This window comes from Canis lupus, chromosome 14 (assembly GCF_048164855.1).
Source record: "Canis lupus baileyi chromosome 14, mCanLup2.hap1, whole genome shotgun sequence".
NCBI classification, from domain to species: Eukaryota; Metazoa; Chordata; class Mammalia; order Carnivora; family Canidae; genus Canis; species Canis lupus.
The window spans coordinates 26093900-26119883 of NC_132851.1; the positions used below are offsets into that span (position 1 = coordinate 26093900).

Below are 25984 nucleotides of genomic sequence, written 5' to 3' on the forward strand. Positions count from 1 at the left end.
CTTTTTTCTTTCCTTTCTTTCTTTCTTTCTTTCTTTCTTTCTTTCTTTCTTTCTTTCTTTCTTTCTTTCTTAGAGAAAGCAAGCTAGAGAGAGAGAGAGAAAGAGAGAGAAAAAGCATAAGCCAGGAGGAGAGGCAGAGGAAGAAGCAGACTCCCCACTGAGCAGGGAGCCCAAGAGTAGGCTCAATCCCAGGACCACAAGCTCCTGACCTGAGTCAAAGGCAGATACTTAAGTGACTTGAGTTACCCAGGTGCTCCCCTGGTGTCTCTTCTTATAAGGACACTACTCCGATTATGGAGGCTTTATACTCATGACCTCATCTAAGCCTAATTGCCTCTTAAAGTTCCAACCTCCAGACACCATTACATTGTGGGTTAGATCTTCAATATATGAATTTTGGGGAACACAATTCAGTCCATAGTAGTAAGTATTATTAACTCTGTTTAATGGGTGTGAAATTATAACACACAAGAAAAAGAATAAAGGATAATGGTATTAAAGGGGAAGATTCTTGTAGACGTGTGACTTCCTCATGGGTATTTTCATACACAGCCATGTACATACCATAGCAACAGTAGTATTACAGCCCCTGGACTCAGAGAGCCTGAGTTCAATTCCACCTTCTGCCATTCATGAACTCTGGGACTTTGGGAAAGTTACTTAACTGTTCAGAGTCTCAATATCCTTCCTTGCATCAGGGACAATTCCTAAAGTCATGGAGTAAGTCTGAGCACTCAATGACAAATACATGTCAAGAGTGTCCCAGAGTGCCTGGCACACAACAAACATCAAATAAAAGTTCAAATTTCAAAGATAAATATACAAAGCTGGTTGATGTAGCTGTGATAATTTGAACAGATTTAGACAACTTCAAAATTCAACTATAAGTTAAAGAAACTACAATCCATTCCCATAAAGAGATACATTGAGGCATAAGACAGAATAAGATAGCTAGAATAAGACAGATTTATGTTGACTTACTAAGTTCTTTCCTTGTACCCATCTGTTGTGTGACTTTAAGCAAGTGATCTAACCCCTCTGGGCCTGTTTTCCCATCTAAACTGTGAAAATAAAAGCAGTACCTATTTCATAGAGGGTTACATGACATACAGTCCAGACAAGATACTGAAAATCTTCCCGGGCACATAGCGAGCACATGATAAATATTAGCCATTAATATATTATGATTCCATTTGCATGGAAGGAAGGAAGGAAGGAAGAAAGGCTAACTGGTTAATTTCTGGAAAAAGATATAAGAATCTGCTATTAACTGTTACTTCTGGGGAGTTTGAGGAAGAAGGGTTTGAACTTTCCCTTTACCCTTTGGGTACCATTGGAAACAAACCAACCCCAAATTATTAGCTCTCCTACTTTCATTGGCTCACATTCCCTCTCTAAAAATATTCCAATGGTCTGACTCAACGAGTTATTTTCAAAAAGTCCGTTTTACCAGCTTTGTAGTCCTGGCTTGTCCCAACTGGTTCAACAGTTTCAAGAGAAAAGCAGAATTATCAACTCTGTGAATAATTAACAAGTTGAGTTTGATCTCTGGCCTAAGACTGACCACTGAACTTAATTATTTGCTGTGAACAAAAAGACAAGGAAAACTTCTGTATGTCAGCACTTTTTTTATGCCTGGAGAGGTAGGGAAGCCAGAAGGATCATTTGCACTCTGTTCCTCCTCTAGGAGATGAAGTCTCCTGCCCAAGGTCACAGGTGCTTGGGGTCTGGGACTCCATTCCTCAGGGACTGGGCAAGGTTTTGGAAATTAAACAGTCTCAAGTTTAAGTCATAATCGGTTGTATGACTTTGGACAAAATTACTCCCTTCATCCCCTGACTTCCTTTGTCATTTGTAAATGGGGGTGATAGTATTTATAGGCACTTAAGCTAATATTCTGCAGAGATATTAACATTTTTCAGCAGTCATCAGCCAATCAAAATGCCTCACATAGAGCAGCAGCTGAATGCTGGAGGCCCCAGCTCTGCGTGCATATACCTGTCAGTCTGTGGAAATATTATGGGTGTCCCAGGGCAGTAACCAGGTGGTCAGGAAGGGGGGTGCTGTGGTGGTGAGGGATGGGTTTTATGGAAGCAGCTATTTACCCACTGCTATGGAAGTATTTCAAGATTTTAGTATCTGCTTAGGTGTTCGAATGGCTACAGGATGGATAGGGGTCTTTTGCAATACGAGTTTGCATTTCTAGGGGAATTTACTCTGTGCTTGGCACTCTGCCTAACTTCTTTCTCTCATATGGTTCCATATAATCTTCACAAACACTCTGGAAGGTGCTATATCAGGTTCATACTTTCAATGAGGTTAAATGCCTCTCCGAAAGTTACAATGGCTGGTAACTGGTAGACCAGTGATCTGAATTCACACTGACCTATGGCAGAGCCAGCCTCACACCTGCAATGGGAGAGAGTGAGAAATCCTGGGCAATAGTGCAAAACTGAAATTGAGAACATGGGGAGAAGGACGAGTAAGAGAGCTGGGCTGGAGGACACTTCAAATGAGAATTAACAAATCTGCTAGACACGCAGAGTCTGTGGGCAAGAATGACATTAAGTACCTGTATCCCACCTGCCCTTTGCAGATGGAATAAAATGTTGACAAAGATGAATCTGCATCAAGGGTAGACTATGCCCACTCTGCACTATGCCCATTCAAGCAACTTTGAAATTATGCCCAAATAATAAGTTCAAGTAAAAGGAAAAATCACAGCCCTTTGCACATGGGGTGTCATCTTCCCTCAGCTCTTTGTCATCTCTCAGTTGGATTGCCCAGTTTCTTGCCTTCATCTACTCAGTTTTCAGAGTACCAGGGGCCAGTGAAGAAGATGTAAGTGGAATGTTCCACTTCATCAACTTTCAACAGCACTGAGGAAATCTGAAGAGAAGCTTTTGTGATTGTGGGACTTGGAAACACTTGCAAAATGAGAGTGAGTGTAACCACTGGAAGAACCTGCCATGTAGCAGGAAGAACAACATTGGCCCAGGAGTCAGATAACTGTAGGTTGATCTTGTTGGGCCCATTTCATAGCTCAGCAATTTTGGGCAAATCATGACTTCATATTAAAATGAGAATCATAGTGGCAACCTCCCAGATTACACTGAAGATTAAATGAAATACCATTTGTAAGATTCCAGTCATGGGGTCTGGAATATAGTATGTGCTCAGCAAACATTTTATTTCCTTTTCTCAGAGGCTCAATTTCTATACCTATTCAAGGAGGATGGTAGTACTATCTTAAGAAGAGGGTGCAGAGATTTAATTCAATACCTAGGAAACACACTTTGACAATGAGTAATGTTACCAAGACGTTAAGTTAGCGTTGTCAGCGATGGAAGGAGTTGATGAAGGTGGCTCAAATGTCCTCTAGTCCCTAACTACCCCTCACATGTGAGGGAATGAAAGTCTCATTCTCTTTATTACTTTAAAGTATCTCTGATTCTTCAACAAGACTATTGAAGCATTATCTATGACTCTGAACACAATTCACATCTAGCCTAGGGCTGTGGAAGCTCCAAAAAATGTGGTGAACATGTGCATTTCCAAAGAAAAGGCCAAGGAGGTCACAGGTATTGTGAAAATTTCATTAAAATGAAAGGTTTGTCCAAAGAGAACTGTAAAGTGGTGAAACTATGAGGCTCTGGATAGTTTCTCCCCTTACCAGTGAATCTTCAATTTTAGGATTTCGACTGGTCAGAAAACATTTGGGTGCAGACAACTTTGGGGGGCCATGATTCTGCATCATCTTGCTACATGGTATCACAGTACAGTTAGGAGTTGTTTGGTAAAATTTAGATTCAGATATAAGCATATACCCACATATATACACACACACATGCACACACATACATATATGTAGGCATTTAGTTGTGATACATGGTTCATTTCCTGTTGCAGGTCAGTAGTCGAAGTGTATGAAAATGCTGCTCTAGAGCAAGAAGGAAAAACTCTGGTGCATTTAGAGGAAAAAAAAATAGGCCTGTGACGCTGGGATATAGCTGCAAGAAGGAGTGATAAGAAGTGAAGTTGGCAGCATAAACAGAGGCCAGATCATGCAGGTCAACAGGCCATAGTAAAAAACTTAGATTTTATCCAAAGCACCATGGGAAGCCGCCAGCATGTTGCACACTCTGACATTTTTAAAAGGATCATTTTGGATACCTTTCACTGTTACCTTTCTACTATTTGCTCAAGTTCACAGATTGAATTCTAGAATTCCCCAGGCTGACCCTATCACCAAGTGCTTTGAAGAGAATTAGAATAATTATAATAGAATAAAACTAGTAAACCGTTGATTTGAATTCTTAGAGATACCAATGAGACTAGCTCAGGTGGTAAAAAAATAAAACTCCCATTGAAACTCAAACAATTATGTCCTGTTTTTCACCTCCAAGTTAGCAAATATTTTCAAAAAGCTTTACCGTAGTTGGCACTATCTTTTATAGATGGTCACATAGTCATTCCTATCAAAATCTAAATTTTTCAGGGGTGCTTGGGTGGCTCGGCTGGTTAAGTATCTGACTCTTGATCTTGGCTTAGGTCATGATCTTAGGATTGTGAGATCCAGCCTCACATGGGACTTTGCACTGGGTGTGAAGCCTGCCTGAGATTCTCTCCCTCTGTCCCTCCTCATCCCTCCCCTCACTCTCAAAAAAATTAAAAATAAAAAAATCTACATCTTTGCATAACCTTTAATCCAGAAATTTCACTTCAATGATTATATCCTTTAGAAATATTCTCATGCATGCCAAGAACAGGTGTAACAAAAAATGTATGTGGTATCATTTATAATCAGGAAAAATTGGATATAGTTGAAATGAGCATCAATAAAAACATGCATAAATAAGAAACAGAAGCTTTTTACTATGAAAACTTGGGATGCCTAGGTGGCTCAGCGGTTTAGAGCCTGCCTTCCGCCCAGGGCATGATCCTGGAGTCCCAGGATCAAGTCCCACATTGGGCTCCCTGCATGGAGCCTGCTTCTCCCTCTGCCTATGTCTCTGCTTCTCTCTCTCTCTGTGTCTCTCATGAATAAATAAATAAAATATTAAAAAAAAAACAGGAAAAATACATGCAGCTAAGCATGTCTGAATGTTCATATAAAAAAATCTAGAAGGAATTCGCAGCACACCTGATATTAATAAGCCTTGGTTACAGGTGGAATAAGGTGAAAGAAGGCAATGGAAGATGTCCTTTCTTTTACTTTATACACTTTGGTATTTGAACTTCTTTTAAGTACATATTATTTTTGAACTGTAAGAAAAAAAGTAATAAAATTATATTAATAAAAAATATTCATAGGCTGAAAGGGCAGGCAGAGAGAGGCACTAACCAGGAAGTAATAAAACAGTTACAGCTTTAAGATGATATGATGATTTCAATGCTTGAGCTGCACCTCCTTGGTTGTCAGGTTGGGGAGAAACTGAAGATTCAAATGAAATGATGCACTTGGCTTGTTTATGTGCATGTGTACGTAGGTTTGTGTGTGCATATATTTATGATTTTTCTCCAAACACCTGGAGGCAGAGAGTTTTAACCATTACAAAACCAAAATGTCACATCATCTCTTAACTCTGGTAAAGTTTCTTTGGCTCAACCTGCTCAGATCTGAAATGCACCTGTGAGATTTTGGTGAGGCGTGGATATAGTGCAAAAGTGAAAAAGGGGAAATGGATAGTCATAGCAACCGATCCCTAAGCATAAAACTTCCTGCCAGGAATACTTGTTTTTGATTTTTGTTTTAAAGATTTTATTTATTTATTCGAGAGAGAGAGAGAGAGAGAAGCAGGCTCCACACAGGGAGCCTGATGTGGGATTTGATCCTGGGACTCCAGGATCATGCCCTGGCCCTGAAGGCAGGTGCTAAACCACTGAGCCACTCAGGGATCCCCAACTTCTGAGTGATTTCTGTATATTATCAACTCCATAACCCTGCATGATGGGAGACATGTCATTCCCACTTTACAAATAAATACACTATGGCCACCCAAGCCAGGAAGGGCATGTGCCCCAGTGGCGCAGAAAGAAAGGTCCTGGGCTGACACCCAGGCCTGACTCAAATGCCAGGCAATGCTTTCCACAGTGCCTCTTGGCTCCCTCAAACACAGGGAAAGCAGCCTCAGTCCCAACTGTATTGGAACTGCTTGGCTATGCCTAAAGGCAGGAGGATGATGGTGTTAAAAGAGAACAGAACACTTTTAATGCAGTGAAATTATCCTTTCAGAGTTTTTAATAATGTGCCCTCGTTGACTGAAATCTGTATCAGCACTATGAAAAAGAGGATTTATTAAGCAATTGATAGTATTTTTCTCATGCTCCGCTCCCCCAGCCACATATAGAGACAGATGTGTATTTTGCTCCCTAAATAAAGGGTTGATGAGTTGGAAGCAGGATTATGTTAGAATCTTCCTCTGATAAGATATCCTCCTATCTGCTTAACTTTGCCCAGGAAAGCTATTCTAGACCCTTTCCCATTCCCACCATGTGGGGTTAGCTGCCAACATCTCCACCCCTCACTAGTGCTACTATAATGCTTGGAGCCTGCCACTTCTCCATCATCACAACTTCATCCCAGGTATTGCACTTCCTGTGTTGCCCATCTTGCTCAGTAGAATATGGGTAGGCCCCTGGGGCACAGGGACCACATGGTACTCCTTTTTCTAGCCCCAGTAGGTAGCACATTGCCTGGGGTTGGCCTCAATTCATACTTAAAGAATGAATGAACACAATTCTAGCCAGACACATCATACGGAATGGTCAAGAAAACAGAAGGGCCCTGCAGAGAAATGGCTCTTAAGTTTTGATAAGAGGAGCTGAAAATAGTCCAATTCCTAGTTTGGGAGAGAAAGAATTAAAGGAGACGTGTCTTGTGTAAAGCTATTCTGTGATCCTATAATGGTGGATACATTTTTCAAAATGATAGAATGCACAACACAAAGAGTGAAACCTAATGTAACTCTGGTTGACAATGATGTGTCAATGTTGGTTCATCCAGTGTAACAATGTGCCACACTGACTCTCATGCTGACCCTGGGGGAGGCTGTGTGGTTGGGAGAGGGGATAGGTGGGAACTCTGCTTTCCACTCAGTTTTGCTGTGAACCTTAAACTGCTCTAAAAAATAAAGTCTATTAATTTTTTTAAAGTACTAAAATAGATGTCAGCACAAAGGACTGCCACTGTTTGATGCTTTATGGCTTTATGAACAACCTTGCTCTTACTGAAATATAAAAAGAAATAGACTCCATTAGAATAAAGTAGAATAAATCATGCACAGCCATTGAGATACAAGAAAATTCTCTCTATGGGCTTTGATGTATTGGCCAACAGTATAGCCAGGTAGCAAAGAGAAATGTACCCTAGTATGAAAAAAAAAAAAAAAAAAAAAAGGAGAGAGAAAGAAAGAAAAAGAAAAAGAAAATTAGTGTTTGAAAAGCAAAATTAAAACAGAACAACAGCAACAACAACAACAACAAAAAACAATGAAATACTTTTTCTTCCAGAGGAAATTCTATTCCCAAAGGAAATACAGATTAATTTACTCTTATTATCACCTTTTCCCTCACCCACGACCCAGATTTGGTTTCTAATATTAAAGATCGTAACAAAATTTGCTAATTCAAAACAATGTTTTGTGTGTGTAGTCCCTATCTTTCACAATAAAAGCATTCCCTGAAATTCAATCATCTTATTATCACTTTCTTTTTTACATTTCCATATTATTTTTTCTACATATTAATTTTTTACATGAATGAGGTTTAGGGCTATAGCCAAGGAATAAGTATCAGTTAGTATTAATTGGTTATAATTATGTATAGCAACTTCTAGAACCATCTCAAAGGATATAGCTGCTCTTGGAACCTTGTCATGGACTCCTGCTGGAGTTGGGTACTACATACACAGAAATGTAAATTCAGGGTCCCAGTGTGGTAAAGGGACTTGCTCAAGGTCATATATTATATTTGTAGCCATGCCATTTGTGGCAGAGCCAATATGACCCCCACTCCACACCTAAGTGCTCCATGATGCACTTGATATACATTATCTCACGTAAGCCAATGAACAGTCCTATGGACTGGACAGTCCTAGTAACTCCAATTTTTAGATAAGTCAAAATGGCTTAAAGAAGTTACTAACTTGCCCAACATCACACAGCAGGTCAGGGGCTGGAGCAAAGATCTGAAGCAGGCCCGTGTGACCTTATTTTGGTCTGAAGGAGGAAAGTGAGTCACAAAAGCACTGACAGGAGAGGGGCAGTTTGAGTAGGGATTGTCACAATGCTCCGCCACAGGAGGGTGGAGGTAATTAGGGGATGGTCAACATTCACCCAGGGTTTGTTATTGTTACTCATGATAAGGGTGTAAAATCTCTCTTGGAAGAGTTGCTTCTCCTCTTCCTGCCTCTTCCTACCTCTGGGGTCACTACCTTCAGAGCTGCTGCAACAGGAGTGAAAATCTACCTGCCTCTCAGATAATGCTGCCAAAAGTAGGAGCAGAATGAGGTTCTCTGTATCCTCCTTGGGTACAGAGAAGGGAGAGGCAGCCAAAGGGTGGGAGTGGCGATGACCTCTCAGTGGAGGAATCCTGGCCTGGGGCTTTGGAGACCAGCATTCCAGTTCTAGTCCAGAAGCTGTCGCTTATTAGCTATGTGACCAGGGACAAATGGCTTCATTTTTCTAAAGCTATGCCCTCAACTATAAAATGAAGCTATCAGCAGCTGTCCAGAAAGGCTGTTGTGATGATTAACGCTGGAGGCGGAGGTGGGTGGGCAACACCGTGACCTCATCGCTGTTAATATTATCACTACACTATCACTTCAAATTCACCCTCATCTCTCTGGCACCTTATACCTTAAAAGTTCTTAAGAAATATTGGTTGAATTGATGAGTAAACATAATAAAATGTATAAACAAATTAAATGGTTCATCTACTAAAGATCAAATCCTCTAGCAGAAGCTAAACAACTGCAGTACTAACTAGAGTTCTCTCTTTATCTTACCAGTTTCTTGTAGCTTAGCTAAGAAATACTCTAGAACTAAAGGGGAGACCTCTCTCGACCAGATAAAAATTCATTTTGAATAAGGCTTTTGAACACCTAGAATATCCTAGATTTTCTCTTTATCAATCACAATTGCTATTGATCTGCACTTTAGGTGCATTGTTTCATTTTGTGCTCACAACGACCGCTTAAAGTAGATACTATTATTTTAGTCCAATCATATGATTATATACATTATATTATTTTGCAAGTACAGCTGAAATTCAGAGTTAAGTGAATATGACCTATGTCATAGGTCACATCCTACAGAAGATAAAATAAGGCTTCCAAGCATATATTTAACTTCCGCCAAAGTTACCAGCTTGACAGTGAGTAGAGCCCAGAGTAGAGAAACCCAGGTAGGTTGACTGTCAAGACTTAACCACTATTCAGTTTTTCTTGCCTAGGTCAGACCCTCTACTTCCAGTTTAGCTTAGCCACTGAGAATCCTCAGTTATGAGGTTAAGGTGAATGCTTATTAAGGTAACCAAACCTTGGAAGTTAAGCACATTGTTGTACAAGTTTCTCCCACCAAAGTAGCAAAGCTCATCTTTTGAGTCATTAATGGCCATTGATGACGAGGCACCAAAGTCTATATTCTGATGGTGGCCTGTGTTGGCCAATTGAATGAAATAATGTCTTCTGCGATCATGACTCCAAGACCAGGGCATGAAGGCTGTCAAACTTGTGCTGTTTTACCTCTGCTTCCATCCAGCCTGACCTGTGCCACTTCTCTCAATCTCATCAGGCAAAGGCCCGAATTCACACTATTTATAGCCCAGCTGGCAGTGGAGTTCTGGGAGAGGAGACAGTGTCACTCCCTTGCTCCCCGTTTGATTCATCCTACAATCACTGCTACCTCACCCTCCTCACATCATAGAGATGACAGCACCTTGAGGAGATAGGAGGGCTTTCTACTCTGGCAAACTCAACCTCCAGGTTCATTCACTCCATCAAATGTAGAGTGAAGGTCTCTCCCTGCCAGGTCCTACTGGAGTAAGAAGCAAAGGCATTTTGAGGCCACTCAACATTCTTTCGTTCCCTCCCCAGCCTTCCTCCCTGAATCAGTGTAAGTCGTGCCCACTCTAAAGCACCTGGCTCTCTCCTTTACCCTTCTCTCGTCTCCTCTGGAAGAGTTGAGCATAAATGCTTCCTCAGGGAAGCCTTCACCAACTCATTGACGGAGAGATCCCATACACCCTGTACGTTTCCATCGACTGAAATTAAATTATTTACTGTGAATTCCTTTTTGGTAAGAAGTCACCTGTCTTACCTGTTAGAATGTGACACTGAGGACAGAAACTATGGATCTGGTCTATCTTTTTACGTTAGGCACTGGGAATTCAGGAGCCTCCCAGTTAAGTACTTTGTGAATATTAGGTATATTAGTTACATCCTTTTTGCCATCATCTGTACTTTCAGAATTTTGGTCTAATTCAACCTACACCCATTTGCTTTACCTGAAGACCTACCATCAGCTCTGTACAGGGCCGCCTTTTATTATCATGTCCCATACAAAAAAAAGAGTGAAATGAATTTCCCCTGAGAAACCAAGACTCTCTCAATGTGTTTGCTTGTCATCTCTGCACATTCCAGTATCTAGACTAGAGCTCAGCATCCTCTACTCCTTCATAAATTCCTAGTATCTTGTGATTGCAAATACACACCAATCATTCTTGCATCTACTCTGCAGATAAAATGGCTCTATTTGTTCAATAAGCCAATTTCCCAGTTAATTCAGTAAAAGGAAATAAAAGCCCTTCTCACGTATTCTGGGTCTGTTCATTTTGGAGGTCCTTTTAAACGCTTCCAAACATGTCATTTTCCTACATTAAGCAAGCTCAGTCCACTTAAAGGGAATGGAAACAGCAGCCTACACCAAGATCTCCCAAGAATAAATGAACTTTCTGTATCAAGCTCCCTTCCCTCTATTTTCTTGTACAAGGAGAACCATGATAAATTAAGGACTCCCACTCTAGGGATAAATGGCCCTCCTGCTGCTGAGCTCCCTATTACTTTTTGCATTTCTGGTTCTTTCTATTTAAAATTCTCCTAAGAGCCTGTTGACAAAGCCCAGGTTTTTGAACCTCATGGGACTGTGGCAGTAGCTTCAGGTGCTGGCCTAAGCAGTGCTCGTGGCCTCCCACACACCAGTCCCAGATGCCACATCTGCCTCTCTTATCAACTGCTGGCATCTGCATCCCTTATGATGCCAACGGTGCCATGTGGTCACATTTGTCTGTTTTCTGTAATTCAATTACCCAGTGAACAGATTCCCTTTGTCTGAAACTGAAACCACCCAAGATGCAACTGATCTTAATACCAAAACGCCCCAGTATACATTCCAATATGGGAGTGTGGTGATCAGCAATGTTTGCATTGATTCTGAAAATCAATGTGCACTGAAAATTTATGTTTATGAGACATTTTTCACGAACACTGATAGCCTAGAAGCAATGGGTGATTAATTCTCACAGAGCAAATGCAGGGAGGGCTTTGTCACTAAATGAATTCATCAAAATGTTTACTGAGCAATGTAAAGATGAATATCCTCAGAAAAAACTGCAGCTTGATATTTGAACCACACATAGCAGAAAGAGGTATACAAGTGGGGAAAAAATTATAAATTCAGTTAACACTAATGAATGGTTTATTGGAAACCTTTATAGCGTTTTTCAAAAGGACTTGATAGATTTCATTTTAATAAGACAGTGAAGAGGAAGTGGTTCAAAAGATGTCATCGATCTTTTATTTTAACTAAACACTGCCCTTCATTTTGAAGGAAATGATACAATTTCAAATCGGAACCTCCTTCTCAAGAAGTGGTATGAGAACATAACATTGATTTAACATACAATCTTCAACAAAAATAGTTTACACAATTCACTAGGAAATAAAATACACATAGAATTTACCATGTTAGTAAATGTAATTCTCCATGGGGCACAAGAATTACAGCTAAGAACAAAACATAGTGAAAATGTGAATAACCAGTCAAGTTTGTAGTTACCATGACTTAAAAAAAAAAAAAATCTCACAAATGTAACTTTCCAAACAAAACCATTCGATGACCATGATCACAGATTTTATTCTAATTTATTTTAAAAAATGGTTAGACGATCACATAATATCAAGAGTCTTCGACACAGTGGATTCGATTTTGTTAGGAAAAAAAATAGAAAACAAGTAGTCATTAATTTTTCTTAACTCTCCATAGCATATGTGGTACAAAATTAAAGTTTTGCTTCCAAAAATATGTTTCCATGTGGTTGTGGTGCTGTCTAGTGGTGCTCTTAGGGCCAGAAACACCGAAGACACGAGAAGTTTAACCACTGAAGTGTCATTTTTCATAAAAACTAAAGATTTCCTTAAAGGTCTGGTGTCAAGTCTTCTGCTAGGCATTTTAGTGCTATAAAGTCATTTTCAATCACATGTGGAATAAAAGCTACAAAAAGTAGGAGTTCTTTCAATACAAAAAATGGTGTCGCTGACGTTGTGGGCTCCTTTGACATACATGAGCAGTCTCAATAAAATATTTGCTCAGATAAGAAAATAGAATTTGTTTCATTACTTTTAGGATATGTTCCAGTCCGGGGTCCTGCTTATCCCTGCCACAACTTCTGAAGAACATTAGAATCGATATTTCTTTCTTTCAAAGAACATACGTAATTCACAGTACAAAAGAGTTTTAAAGTCTTATTCCCAAGGAGAAACAAAAATTATTAAATATATTCACTTTTTTAAAGTGCCAGATGTAGCCATAGCCTGGACATTTAAAAACTCACTTATCCACAACACTGCCACCTTGAGGAAAGAGGGGAAGTTGACGAAGTCCCCTTTCTTGGAGCCTTCATTGGTTGATTGTTGCTTTACTTTAGAGCTCTAGGGAACCCTAAGGAAACTTCCAACGGAATCATTCTTCATGTTCCAGACTTCACATCTCTGGTAGCCAGTAAAAAAAAACGCTTGCATTACATTGGAAAGGAGATGGCTTTCCTCTTCTAGCTCATTTTCAAAAAAACAAAACAAAACCCCCCCCACCTCTTCTCTAGAAGCAGAATGCTACTGTTTATGGGTGCGGATTTTACAAGAGTTCTTCAAGTGGAGACTTCCCACAAAAAGCAGTTCCTTTGTAACGACAGACACTGCTGTACCTCCGTGTGACTAATGACATTCACTTTCCAATTGAGGGCCAAGGAGGCAGACACACAGATAGGGAAGTGGAAAAGCTGGCTGGCTAGCCAGCCCAGAGCTACTAGACTCTGCTGTTCTGTTCTTCTCCCCTCTTGGTGTCTGCACGCTGGTCTTTCAACCACCACGTTAAGTGTAAAAGAAAATCCAAATCTGTTAGATGTGGGAGGTTCTCCTAAATGTCCTTTACCTTGCTTGGCTTTGCCACGAACAAGAGAATATAAACATGAAGCTGGGAGATTATTTCACATGGAAACTAGAGCTACATTTCCCCCAGGCGACTGACATTTCTCCAAGGTCCCAGACTAGGGCTCTGAGTGTGGTTCATCTTTAGCAATGTGACAGGACCTGTTTGGTGATCCTTGTGAGAACAGGGAACATAGCTAATGCCCCCACAATTATTTCATATTGAGGTGCGACGACGGTCTAGGCTTTTTAAAGATTATGGCATCAACTTCCAGGTTTGAAAAAAAAGTATACAAAGAAATCCTTCAAGTCTTGTTGCTGTGACTTAGAAATCCCCAGGGAGAAGGCCCAAACATGGCCACAGCTTTTTAGGACGCTCAAATAGGATTCCACTCCTACTGTAAGAATTTGTTCAGAAAATGACTTGTTCGGTGTCATCTCAAATGACTCCCAAGGGAAAGGAAAACTTCACTCAACTTTTGAGACAGCATTAGCAATGCCAATCTGCGGCACAGCAGCACCGTTAAATCAAGGGCACACATCATGCCAGAGCTCTCATGAATACAAGAGATGGGTTGTAAAAATTTCTAGAGGCCCCACAGTATAGCAAACAGGATCAGCGGCAGATTCAGAGTACAGGCCAGACTGGTGCCGACAGATCTCACAGCCACCAACCTGTGCCTTAGGACTGTCACCAGATTCAGTGCTGACTACACCAGGTGGCATTTAATTTGTGATGGCTGTCACCCCTCTCAATTGCAGGAGCGCTCTGAAAGGGGGGGGGGTTCTCCAAGGAACAAAGAGACTGCTGCAACACAATAAGACTTTGCATCTTGATTAAATTGCATCAGGTGTGGCTAGCAAAACAAACACCTCATCACTGAATAGACCTCAAGCCTAAGATTTTATCACCTGCAGAACAAAAGTGAGTGAGGGGGATGGGACAGCCAAGAGGCAAAAATAAAAAACAAAACAAAAAAACCCAAATCAAATCAAATCACAGGCCCACCACCAAAGCCTTAAGAGTTTAAAAAAGGGTTATCTTCACTGTTGAGGAAGGGGATCAGATGATGAGTGGGAGATGGGATTCCTGCCAGGGCAACCCCATTTGACTACTTCTGTAGTGGATACTTTATGGGGTGGCACCGGCCAACCCTCTGTGTGACCTGCGGATGAACACAACCATGCAGGTTTAATTAGATTAGAGACACAAAGGGCTATTCCCTCCTTTGATGACAACGTGGCTCTAAGTGCCTACAACAGCAGGCGAGAAACAAAGGCGGCAAAACAGAACCATAATTGAATCCTTCCCCAAGCTGGCCCGTGACAATGATTTACTTGGAGGGAGCAGGAGACTCCAGTAGAAGCCAGCTCCAGAAGATGAATTACTTGGGGGGGGGGGGGGGGAGGGAGGTAGCAAAGTCTTTGTCTTGTAGCCCAAGTTCACTAAACTATTCATCACACTTCACAGGGGGGCTGCTCTGGTTGTGGCCTGCTGCTCCCAGACCTGGGCCTGGACTCTCCAGCCTTCAACCCCAGGAATCCCCCAAAAGTAAATCACCCCAGCCTCCCACATCCCCCCCAAAACACACACCCCGGGGTGGAGGTGGGGGTGCGCCTATCTGCAGCTTGGCTCTCTGCCAGCTGGGCGCCGCCACAAACCTGCTCAGGCTTCAGTACAGGGCCCCCTCCAAGCCCGGGGGGGAGGAGGAGGCAACGGCAGGCACCAGTCCTCTGAACTTTCCTCCTCCCCCGAGTGCTTCAGAAGGGTCGAGTCTGGACCCAGGTCCGGCAAGGATGAAGCGTCGGGCAAGTCCACCTTTCGGCCCAGCTCCTGAAGGGAGCCAGATCCAGCGGGCGGGCAGGAAGTGCCCCGGCTAAAGGGCGCCTACGTGCTCCCTCCTGCTGCTCCTCCATCCAAGAGAACGAGCTCAAGCCACAGCTGGCTGCGCATTTCGCCAACTCTCCTTTTCTCCAAATGGCCCAGGAGCCCAGATGGGGCCCGGAAGGTGCTGGAGGAGGGAGCGAGAGGAGGGAGGGGGGGCGGCAGCTGCTGCTGCTGCTGCTGCTGCTGCTGCTGCTGCTGCGGCTGCAAAGGGCTCCCGCCCAGGGGCTCGGCACCCAGCTCGGCCGCTCAGTGCACCGCCGCCTCCCGGGCCTCGTCCTCCCCGCCGGGCGCAGGGGGGCGCCCGGGAGGCGGCGTAGTCCGCGCCGCGTCGCTGTCGCCCTCGTCCGGCTCCGCCGGGTGCAGGTGCATGGCCAGCTCCTGCAGCACGGCCGCGCGCCCGATCTGGTCGTTGCGCCGCTTCTCCATGATCAGGTCCTCCAGGCTCTGGAACTCGAGCGTGTGGCTGCGCTGCGCCGAGAGCTGGATCTGCAGCCGGTAGGGCTGCTTGCCGATGCGCAGCTCGCCGCCGATCTTGAACTCGCGCTTGCCGTAGCGGCACCAGGCGGCGAAGCTCTCCGAGTTGCGCCAGCTCAGCTCGCGCTCCTTGGCGCCCACGTGAGCCAGCGCGTTGCGCACCACGGCGCCGGGGCTCAGCGGCTTGTAGCGGTACAGGTCGTTCACCACGCGGCCGCGCCGGCCCTGGCTCGCGTCCGTCAGGAAGCTGTTGCTCACCTCCAGCCGGTGCAGGTGCACCACCTGGAAGTTGCCCACGTACACGGCCCAGTGCGGGTACTGCGCCTGCGACACGAACTCCACCAGGTCGCCAGGCTTGCACTTGTTGAGCAGGTTCTCGGGCGTGTAGGTGCTGAGCGCCGCCGAGCCGGGCGCGAAGCTCTTCTGGTAGATGCACTCGTCGCGGTAGAACACGGAACACTCCACCTCGTGCAGCCGCGGGTCGTAGGGCTGCGGCGGCGGCGGCGGCGGCCCGTCGCCACCATCGGGCAAGCCGTCGCCGCCGCCGCCGCCGCCGCCACCATCCGGCCCCTGGGGCGGCGGCTGCGGCTCCACGTCCTCGTCGTCGTTGGAGAAGATGTAGGAGACCCCGATGCGCGGCCCGTCGTCCCGGTCCACGCCGGTCGGGTCGGCCGTGGGAACTTCCTTGTAACTTAGGTGGGTCAGTTTCTCCACCTGGTTACCCATCACGCTGCGGATACGCGCTCACACGGCCGAGGGGGCAGAAAGCGAAAGCACCACCTGGGTCATCGGCACGGGTCCCCCGGACAGGGGCCGAGACCACCTGTTGGGAGAGGAAGGCAAGGCATGTAGAAGCCCCTCCACGGAAAGGACGAACTCGTTGACACAAGGGAGAAGGGCTCGGGGCTGAGCACCTGGAGCCATTTTACGGGGAGGCTCGGATGCGCCGAGCCTTGCCTCGATTCTCCACCTCTAGGGTCACGGTCCCAGGACGCCGGCAACTGGGGCCCTCCCCCGCCCCCAGCACTTCACCTCGGTCAGGCAAAGCCCATTGCATCAGCAGCTCGTACGGCTTCCGCCGGCGCCCTACCTGCCAAGCCCAGGCAGGAGGGGTGAAGAAGAGAAACTTTGCTCCAGTCCCCCTTTCCTTAACCCTCCTTCCACCCCAGGGCCCTAACTTAGCCCCTAAGGCGGCCCCCCCCCAGCCCCCTCACGCCTCCATCTCCGGGGAAACCGGCGAGGATCCCGCAGCTCGGCCGGGGCCGGTGAGCCACCCTACCTGGCTCACCTGCGGCGCTTTCGCCTCCCGTCTCGGCCGCCCCTCCCCCGCGCGCCCGCCCGCCCGCAGGCTCGGGTTACCTGCGAAAACTCACCCGCGGAGAGGAGGCGGCCTTGGGGAACCGACCCCCCCACCCCTCCTCCCAGCCGCACCTTGAGACTTCTAGGGTGAGTTTGCAGGTGTGGGATCCGCAATCCGTCCTCTCCGGGCGCGGGCGGCGGCGACGCTGGGCAGGGGGGAGCGACGCATGTCTGGCCCCCGCGGCTACGGGGCGCCCCGAGCCCTGAGGATGGGAAGCGACGGCCGCGTGCGCCGCACCCCTCCCTCCTGCTGGGGCTGCTGCTGCCCCCCAGCCTGCGCCCGGGGGAGGCGGCGCGCGAGCAGCCGGCGAAGGAAGGAGCCTCGCTGCCCGGCGGCGGCAGCCCCAGCCCGGACCCGGCGAGCAACAAGCGCCGGAGCGGGAGGGACGGGATTGTAGATCCGGCTCCGGGCTCCCCGGGCGGGAGCGCAGCAGCCCCTGGCGCTTAAAGAGACAGACGCCTGCTCCCGGAGCCCGGGTCTCTCCCACACGGCGCGGAGCCTCCGGGGGCCCCGCCCCCGCCCCGCCCCCGCCCCGCCCCCGGCCGCGGGGCTCCGCCCAGGCCCCGCCCCCGCCCCGCCCCCGCGCCCGAGCCCGTTCAAACCCAGCTGGCAGGTACTCGCTTGGCGGGCTGACACCTCGGATCGCGGGGTCTACACTGGCCACGGGGGATCCCGGCTGCTTCCTAGAGCAGGGGCTCGCCGGGCGGGGCTGCGCTGCTTGCTCAGCTCGCGCTCTTCCGAGCTGGCGGCTTTCGAAAGCGATTGGAAGGACCTGCGCCACCTGCCAGCGCAGAGAGGACAGAGGGACTGAGAGTTTGGGTGTCTGTCCTGTTCCCTCTCCGCCTCGTTCCCAGAGACCTGGAGACGGGAGCAATAGTCATGGGCTAGTAAACAGGCGTTGGCTTCTGGATTTCCTTTCCTGGAATGTATTTCTTGCCCAAGGTCATTGAGAAAAGGATTTTTTTTCTTTCTTTTCTTTTCTTTTCTTTTTTTTTACTGGGACAGCTGGGGAAGCGTTTCAGTTTAGAGGTGTTTCTAGAACGCGTGCTGTGAAACTTTCAGGAAGGCAAAAAAAAAAAGTTCACAGAAAGGAAGCCCCATAAAACTGAACGAAGAGGGAGTGGCTGGCTTTGCTCCCAAGCCCTGCCCTCTGTTTGTAAGCTGTCCCTGGAAGGTGGCACAAAGTAGATTTCATAACCTCTTGTTGTTTGCAGAGTGACCGAGTCATCCGGTGGGTTACGAAAAGCATTTGCTCAGAAAAACCATTTGCGCTTGTCGTTTTCCCTGGGGATGGGGGATCTAGGAATTGTCTAATTGTCCTTAAATTAAGAACAAATTAGCAGAGGCCCCTGGTGGATCTATTTCCTTCTTGCTGACTTACGGAAGGAAGTGACCGAAGAGGAGGATTGCCTCTTAACCTCCACCACAAGGGGACACTTGTTCCCTCCATGCTGATTTTGCTTTTTGTCTTTTGCATTTGCTTGTATGTGTTTTGTTTTTCCTTTCATTTTTGTCCCTTGTCTGAGATGCAGGTTACCAAAGGGTTCTTTGTCTTAAAAAAAAAAAAAAATAGGCTTAGGCATTCACTGGAACACCAGACTCATTCGTGGTGGAATTAAGAATGCAATTTAAGACCTCTTCTACCCTGTTTTCCATCACTGTTTGTTTTAACTAAATTTTTCCAGGTAACACTATTATTAATTCAGTATGCATACCAACCAGTGGAAACAGGAATATACTAACACTACTACGATCCTTTTTAGTGTGAGAGAGAGGGAAAAAAAAAAATCAATCTACTTAGGCCCTTTTGAGCCCGAACAATCGATATTGGCAGGGCCGTGATGGAAGTTAGTCCTTCAGCAAGTCTAAGATCACAGTACAAGTTCCGCCAAAAAGAGACTTCTGTGTGCCTGCTGTGCAGATTAAAATTACAATATTTTCTAAACAGCCTCGGGCACATGTTCTGAGGTGCTGCTGTTACCTGAACACTTGGTGTCACCACCATGTGAGCTCCTGGAGGTACTCATTTTACCAGGAGGAGTTAAGCTCACAGAGTCAATGACAGTCATTCCATGTCTGTTAGTCTGAGAAACCTCTGCTAGGGTAGACCACTTTGCCGCAGCTGGTCCTGGGTAGGTTGGCTGGGAATAGGAGAATCCATAGGACACAGAAGTATGACAGTGTGCTGCCAGCACTCTGGGACAAAGATCTAACAAGTAGGAAACAATACCTAGTCATCTAGGTGCCTGTCCCCCTGTCTCGAGCAGCTGTGTCCAGGTATGTGATCATGGCTCAACAATATTTCTTGAATTGAAACCAACTGGAAAGTCTCAGGGGAAACAGGTTCTGAGTCATTTTTATAACCCAGTGCTTCGTAGTTAGTTAAGTGCTCTGTAAGTGCTTGATGGATGCTTTAGCAGAATTCCTGGCCACATTAATGGTCTCCCTCCTGTGTAGCTTATTCCACTAATTCCTGTTTAGGGCCCAGCCTTCATCTAGCCACCTGGGGCTCTTGGTCAGAGGTTATATAAGGGCTCCCAAACGTGCTTTGCTCATCTCAAATAATCGTTTAGTAAATTTAAATTAGCTGTCAACAATCTGGAGACTTGGGAAATCTCATGTTTAAATTTCCAGATTTGCTGGAAAAAGGTAACTGTGTGAGCCCACCAGGCCCACATTCTACCACAATGGCAACAAAGAGCTAAAACTAAGCGATCATTGCCTTGGAGATGAGATGTAGTCTCCAGTTGGCCCCCATCCCATCCCACCCACCTCAACTACCTTAGTTCCTTGGCTGGCCTGGGGAATCTCTGTGTTGGCCATCTCTGCCATTTCACTTGATTATATATAATTCAGCACGTGATCATTTGCCATCTGGTATTATTTTTTAATTCGTGTATTTAAAATGTCTTTTCTAGAGAGAGCTTGATTCAAAACATGTTTCTGGAAGAACTGCTAGGTACCTACTTGTCTTATACACCACACATTTATGCTATAAGTTCAACAGGCAGCATGCTGGGCCTTAGAGGTATTCATGTCCCCATGGAGGAGACAGAGAAATAAGTAGACATCTTAGGACAGTATGGCATGTTCTGAAGGAAGGGGAAGTAGGAGTGCCTAGGGGAAGTTTCAAGGCATGTGGGCACAAGTGAATGTCAAAATGCCTGCCATCAGGGGTGTGTGTTGAACTAGTGAGGGTGACATAACTGTAGATTAATAATGGCAACTACTAGTGAGCTCTTGATTCTATTTTTCTGTTTTATTAAGTTTAAAGAGGCTGGGTGACTTCTCCCAGCTGGCAAGTGGGATGATCCCACAGGTCCCCTTGACTTCAAGCCTTGTGCTCACAACCACTTTGTTTTAAATAGAGATAAACACATTCTTTAAGATTTGACAAATACTTGAGTTTTGCTGGTTTTACTGGAATCCAGAGAGAACGCCAAGAACACAGTAGACAAAGTCCTTTCTCTTATGGCATTTATATGTCGATAGGAGGAAGGCAAGTGACAAATAAGTCAATGGATAAGAATTTCTGAGAGAGATAAGGGCCATGATGAGACCAAAATAGGGTAATGGGATCGGCTGGCTGCAGAGAGGATGGGGGTGGGATGGGTGGCCTACTTTGGATAAGATGGCCAGAGATGGACTCTGAGGGAGGGAAACTTGAGTTGGCACTCCAATGAGCTGGCCTTGGCATTGCCTCCACATTCCCAACTAAGGTGGGAAGGGATTAGGATGTTCAGGAAAAGGAAAGGAGACAGTGAGCTGGGGCTGGTGTAGGACATACAGTCAGAAAGGTAGGAAGCTTTGAGGTTTGAAGGTCTTCAAGCTGGCTGGCCCTCGGAAAACGACTCTTCAGGGCCAGGAGAGGAAGCAGGTCAGGTCCAATGCCAGGTTGCAGAACGGAAGGCATTCCATGCAAATGGAACCTGCAAACAAAGGAGGAAGGCCATGCAGGCACCGCACCGTCCCCAAGAACAATGGCTCACTGAAGACACAGTTCATTGGATTTGGATTCTCAGCCACACTGTAGCTTCATCCCCCCCAGCCCGGTGTGACCCACGTGTCACATCCCACACACATCCTTGGCGGAGGCGCTCAATAGAAACAAGCTGTGTTGAATGCCAGTTAGTCACTCTCACAGGATTCCTGTCCAAAGCAGTGGGGAATAATCGAGAATTGACATTTCTACCTGACAAGGCACAGGCCCTGACTCTGCAGGTGTAGTAGTTTGAATGGCTTGCTCCAAGAATGTACAAAACAGGAGCACGAGGGCGGAATTATCTGATTAGGCAATCTGGAACTTTGCCTGTTCCCCGGGCTAGGCCCCGGCCTCCCCGTGGCAGCAGATAGCTGAGTGAATTTGCTGGAAAACAGATTCCTCACACCTCCATCTATTAGGAAACTCCCAGACTTACCTGTGCCTGCTACCTGCTACCAGGGTTTTGTTGAAACCATAGGAGGTGAGCGGTAGCAGAATGGAAACAGATGACATGGGTCGGTGTTGTGTTTGCCACATGCATGACCTTGGAGCCTCTCTTCTCCGTTTGGCCTCCTCTCCTGGTCTCTAAAATAGGGCTGATGGTACTCCTGGTCTCGCTTGTGAATCCTCTGATGAGACAGTTTCTGTGGAGGCATCTTGTAAACCCTAAAGACTGTGGAGATGCCAGGCATTATTCACACACCGTGGAAGAGCCAGATGATGATTTTAATATGGGAAGGAAAAGGATAACCATTTGCTGTGGGCATGGTCTCACTAAATTTCCATGCCAATCCTGTTTTTAACATTTCCCAGATAAGCACCCAAAGCCCCAGGGATATGAATCTTGCTGACTGTAAGTGAGAGAAGCTGGATTCAAATCCAAATCTGGCTGGTTCCAAGCCTGCTTTTCTCTCTGCACCAAGCTGCCTCGGGAACACCAGCATATATGTTCATGTAGACATTGGCCAGTCCGAGGACCAGGCAGCTGGTTGTGTCTTCTAGATGTAGAGTGACCAACTTGACCTGGTTTGTCTGGGACTATCCTGATTTTAGCATGTCCTAGGCAAACTGGGACAGTTGGCTGCCCTATGTGGGTGCTTCCCCATCGTGATATTGCCTTCCCTGAACCAAGGGCTTTCATGGAGTTGTGTGGTGGGTGGAGCAGGGATAGGAGAAGGGAGCAAGGCGAGTCACGTGTTTTCATCAAGACCTACTCTCACAAAGGGCCCCCGTTTCCAAATGAGGTTATAGACACAGCAGCTACTGCATAAGCAGGACCATCCAATAAAAAAAGACAACAATAGCCTGCTTTTGGCATTTATTCTTTTTTCTTTCTCCGTTTTTAATAGGATGCTTCCACAGGAGGTGAGGGCTGGGCCTCTGTCCCCTCTGAGAGCTGTGCCCTGCCAGCTGTTCTTCACACCCTCTCAGCCTGGCTATCTTAGGCTTTAAAACCTGCATACAGAGTTTTATACTTTAATTGAATTATTCCTTGACCTTCAGATTAAGGAAGGAATCACCGAGGATGAAGAGTGGCATCCTTTTCCTCAGCTTCTGCATTCTGCTTGCTTTGGGCCTCAGATAACCAGAGCAGTCTCTCTCAAGCAGGCTGGGCCAGAGCTAGGCTGCCCTGCGGGTAGGCATGAAGAGGAGATGCCCTGAGAAGGGGTCTGGGGCTATGCCGCCCACACAAATCCATTAGTTTTCCATGCATTCATCCTTTGGCTAAACTGTGAGGAAGCTTTTAATCCTTTTCTAGAAGAGGACTCACTAGTGGGAAAACACCGAGGCCTGTCCCTTCCAGATCCTTGCTGTTTGGGGAGGCCCCTGACAACATACTGTTGATGTTGAACCGGAGAGTTTGATTTGTGCTCCGGAGTCTGAGCTTGTAGCTGGGCTCCTGCAGAAGCCTCATGAAAGATGCATTTCACCAGGCGGTTCCAGGGGAGAGACCGGCTTAAATTACAGCTCTATAAATCCAAATATTGGCATATCTGCAAATCCAAATGTAGAGATTTCAAAAAAAGTCTAAATTCTAAGAATCTTATTTTGCACTTCTTGTGCAAAAAAGGGGAGGATGAGATATTTAGAGAGGAGACAAGGCTGTCAATAATGAGAAAAGCTTCAACACAGCAAATCCAACCTCCTTTTCTTTCCTTGGGCATTCTTCATGCTTCCAGGGAAGAAGAGCTGACATGAGAGAGGAAGACAGCATTTGTTCAGCATGGCTTTCTGCAGGACAGATTAGAAGAGCCACCTACTGAGGATTTGGGGCGTAGGGCTCAACAAATCTGGTTGGTCAATTTATGTCTCTTTGCCCAAGCCACTTCCAGGCCTAGGGCCAAAGGAAGCCCATGGGGCTCTTAACCCACTATAGTCTGTTCACAACCCAGCAGCTCCTAGCAATCCCATGAGACCGTGAGTCAAACCAGGTCGCCCTTTTGGTCAGAAACTTCCTGTGACTCCCCCTCTTTCATGGGGAAGGGCCAGAATCCCTAAAATAGGCCCTAAAGCCCTGGCCTGTCTTCCACCTTACCTCTCTGACACCCCCTCGCTCACACTTCCAGACACACCGGCCCCTGGCTGTTCCTCCCCGCCATGGTGGCTATGCCTTTCTCTCACAGCCTTAACATTTGCTGTTCCTTCTGCCTGGAAAACTTTTCCACCAGACAACTTCATGGTGTGCTAAGTCTTGACTCAGATGACAGCTTTCTGGTGAGCCTTCCCTGGGCAACCCTATTTAAAATTCCAAATGTCCTCCCATACATATTCCTTACTCTTCTTTCCTGCTCAGTTTCTCTATCACTTATTTAACTCACTTATCACCTTTTAGGATTCTATTTTAATTTCTATATGATTTTGTTTATTACCTTTCCTAATTCGGTATAAGCTCTATGAAGTCAGAGATTCTTGTTTTGTTCACTGAGGTATCCCTAGTTGCTAGAACAGTGTTTGACACATATTCGGGTTATTCTTAATTTAAAGATTACTTTGAAAATTCCCTAAGTGCCTGTAGTGTTCCAGGTACTATCCTAGACAGTTGAATCTTTAGAGCGGTTAAGAAGTTGAAGCCAGGTTAATACAGCTAAGTTTCACCAGGAAATTATAGCTCTGCCCTGTTCAACATGGTAGCCACTAGTCATATGTGGCTGTTGAGTACCTGAAATGTAACTGGTCTGAAGTGAAATGTGTTGTAAATGTAAAATGCACACCGATTTTATAATATGGTACAAAAGAGTAAAATATCTTACTAATTTTTTTCCAAGTGATTACACACTGAAATTGTAATATCTTAGATCTCTTGGGTTAAAAGATGATTTTACAGAGTTGGGACACCCACCATTAACATTATCGAGCATGTTCTATTCCCTACCAACTAAGTAACTTTCTGAGAGGCGTTTGGGGAGACATGCTTAGAAACAGTACAGATTGACCTAATAATTATATTTCTTTTTGTCAATCAGTAAGAGAGGTGGGGGACTGGCTTCATGCCTCAGACTGTGTAGGCTAAGTCTATATACTTTCTATGGGTTGGCTGAGTTGGGTTTCTGAGCATTTGAGCTTAAGGATTATACTTCAGATGATGAAGAATTCACGGAAGTGGTAATAAATAAGATACTAGCAGCTAACATCTGTGAAGTGCTTACTATAAATAACACCATCCTAAGAGCTTTATGTGTATTTACTCATCTAAGCCTCACCTAACGAGCTAGGCACTGTTATCAATATCCTCAAGCATCTTACCTATGACAACATAGCTAGTGATTTTTGGAGTCAAGAGTCATAAGAGTGATGTGTCACAAGAGAGTGTCACACAGTAGGGGTAACCTCCGGCCACCCAACTGCCGCAGACGGTAACCAATATGGCTGAGTTCCTTTGTCTTCATACTTCACATCCCTTCTGTCTTTGCATTCACTCATGAATCTGACTCCTCACCATCCTTCTGGCCTCATGTCTCCCCATTTGCCCCCTCTGTATGGCCCAGCCACATCAGTCCTTGGTTTCCTGTCCACATCACGCTTGTGATTACCTCAGACCTTGACATGTCCAATCCCTGGGCCTGGAATGTCCTGGACTTCCACTCTTCATAAAGCTAAATCCTTTGTATGCTTCTTAAAAAAAAAAAAAAAGATTTTATTTATGTATTAGAGAGAGCACAAGCAGGCAGAGTGGCAGGCAGGGAGGTAGGGAGAAGCAGGCTCCCCCGCTGAGCAGAGAGCCAGATGTAGGGCTTGATCCCAGCACCTGTGGTCATGACCCCAGCCAAAGGCAGCCCCTTAACTGACTAAGCCACCCAGTGCCCTAATCCTTTGTATTCTTAATGTCTCCAATTAGGTCAAGTCCTTAGAGAGGGTTTTGCCAACTACCTTATTACCCACCTCACCCTTCCTCAGCCCATTTGTTTCCTAGTAACACTTACTACAATAATGATTGTATTTGCTTCTTTTATCATTGCCTGTGTCTCAAGGAGCCCAGACTGATGTGTCACCATTGCACTCTTATTATCCAGTAAAGTGTCCGACACACGGTTGATGCTTAACAATTATGCATTGAGTAAATAAACCCCTCTTTCGATTAGCTTTATATTCTCATTTTTCATAGCTCAGGAGAAGCATTTCTTCAAAAAATGATTTTGAGTTGCAAGAATGTGTTCGGTTTGCAAAGCGAACGTGTGAAGTGGAACCCTGAAAAAGCTGAAGGAGTAAAGTGGGTCAAGGGAGAGAAATAGAAAAGAAAAAGAAAAAGGATGACAATAAGGGCCTATTAAGGGGAACAGATGTCAAGAAAGGACTTTGCTAAAGCTCATGGCATCAGGAGTTGATGAGTTAACTGATGAGACTGCAGGAGCGAAGGAT

At 45.6% G+C, this 25984-nt stretch overlaps 1 protein-coding gene across 5 annotated transcripts; it reads right to left on the reverse strand.

The window, feature by feature from the left end:
• Nucleotides 1–11772: 11772 nt before the first annotated feature.
• Nucleotides 11773–17620, reverse strand: LRATD2 (LRAT domain containing 2). Of its 5 annotated transcripts, none has more exons than XM_072774489.1 (2): nucleotides 17145–17620; nucleotides 11773–16608 (listed from the first exon to the last, which is right to left on the reverse strand). In XM_072774489.1, the coding sequence occupies exon 2, from the start codon at nucleotides 16509–16511 to the stop codon at nucleotides 15558–15560; it is 954 nt and encodes a 317-aa protein (XP_072630590.1). In that variant the 5' UTR covers nucleotides 16512–16608; nucleotides 17145–17620; the 3' UTR covers nucleotides 11773–15557. The 5 variants fall into 5 exon arrangements, with proteins under 5 accessions (XP_072630590.1, XP_072630588.1, XP_072630589.1 ...); XM_072774487.1 differs by having other exon boundaries at nucleotides 17217–17619; XM_072774488.1 differs by having other exon boundaries at nucleotides 17159–17619.
• Nucleotides 17621–25984: the final 8364 nt, after the last annotated feature.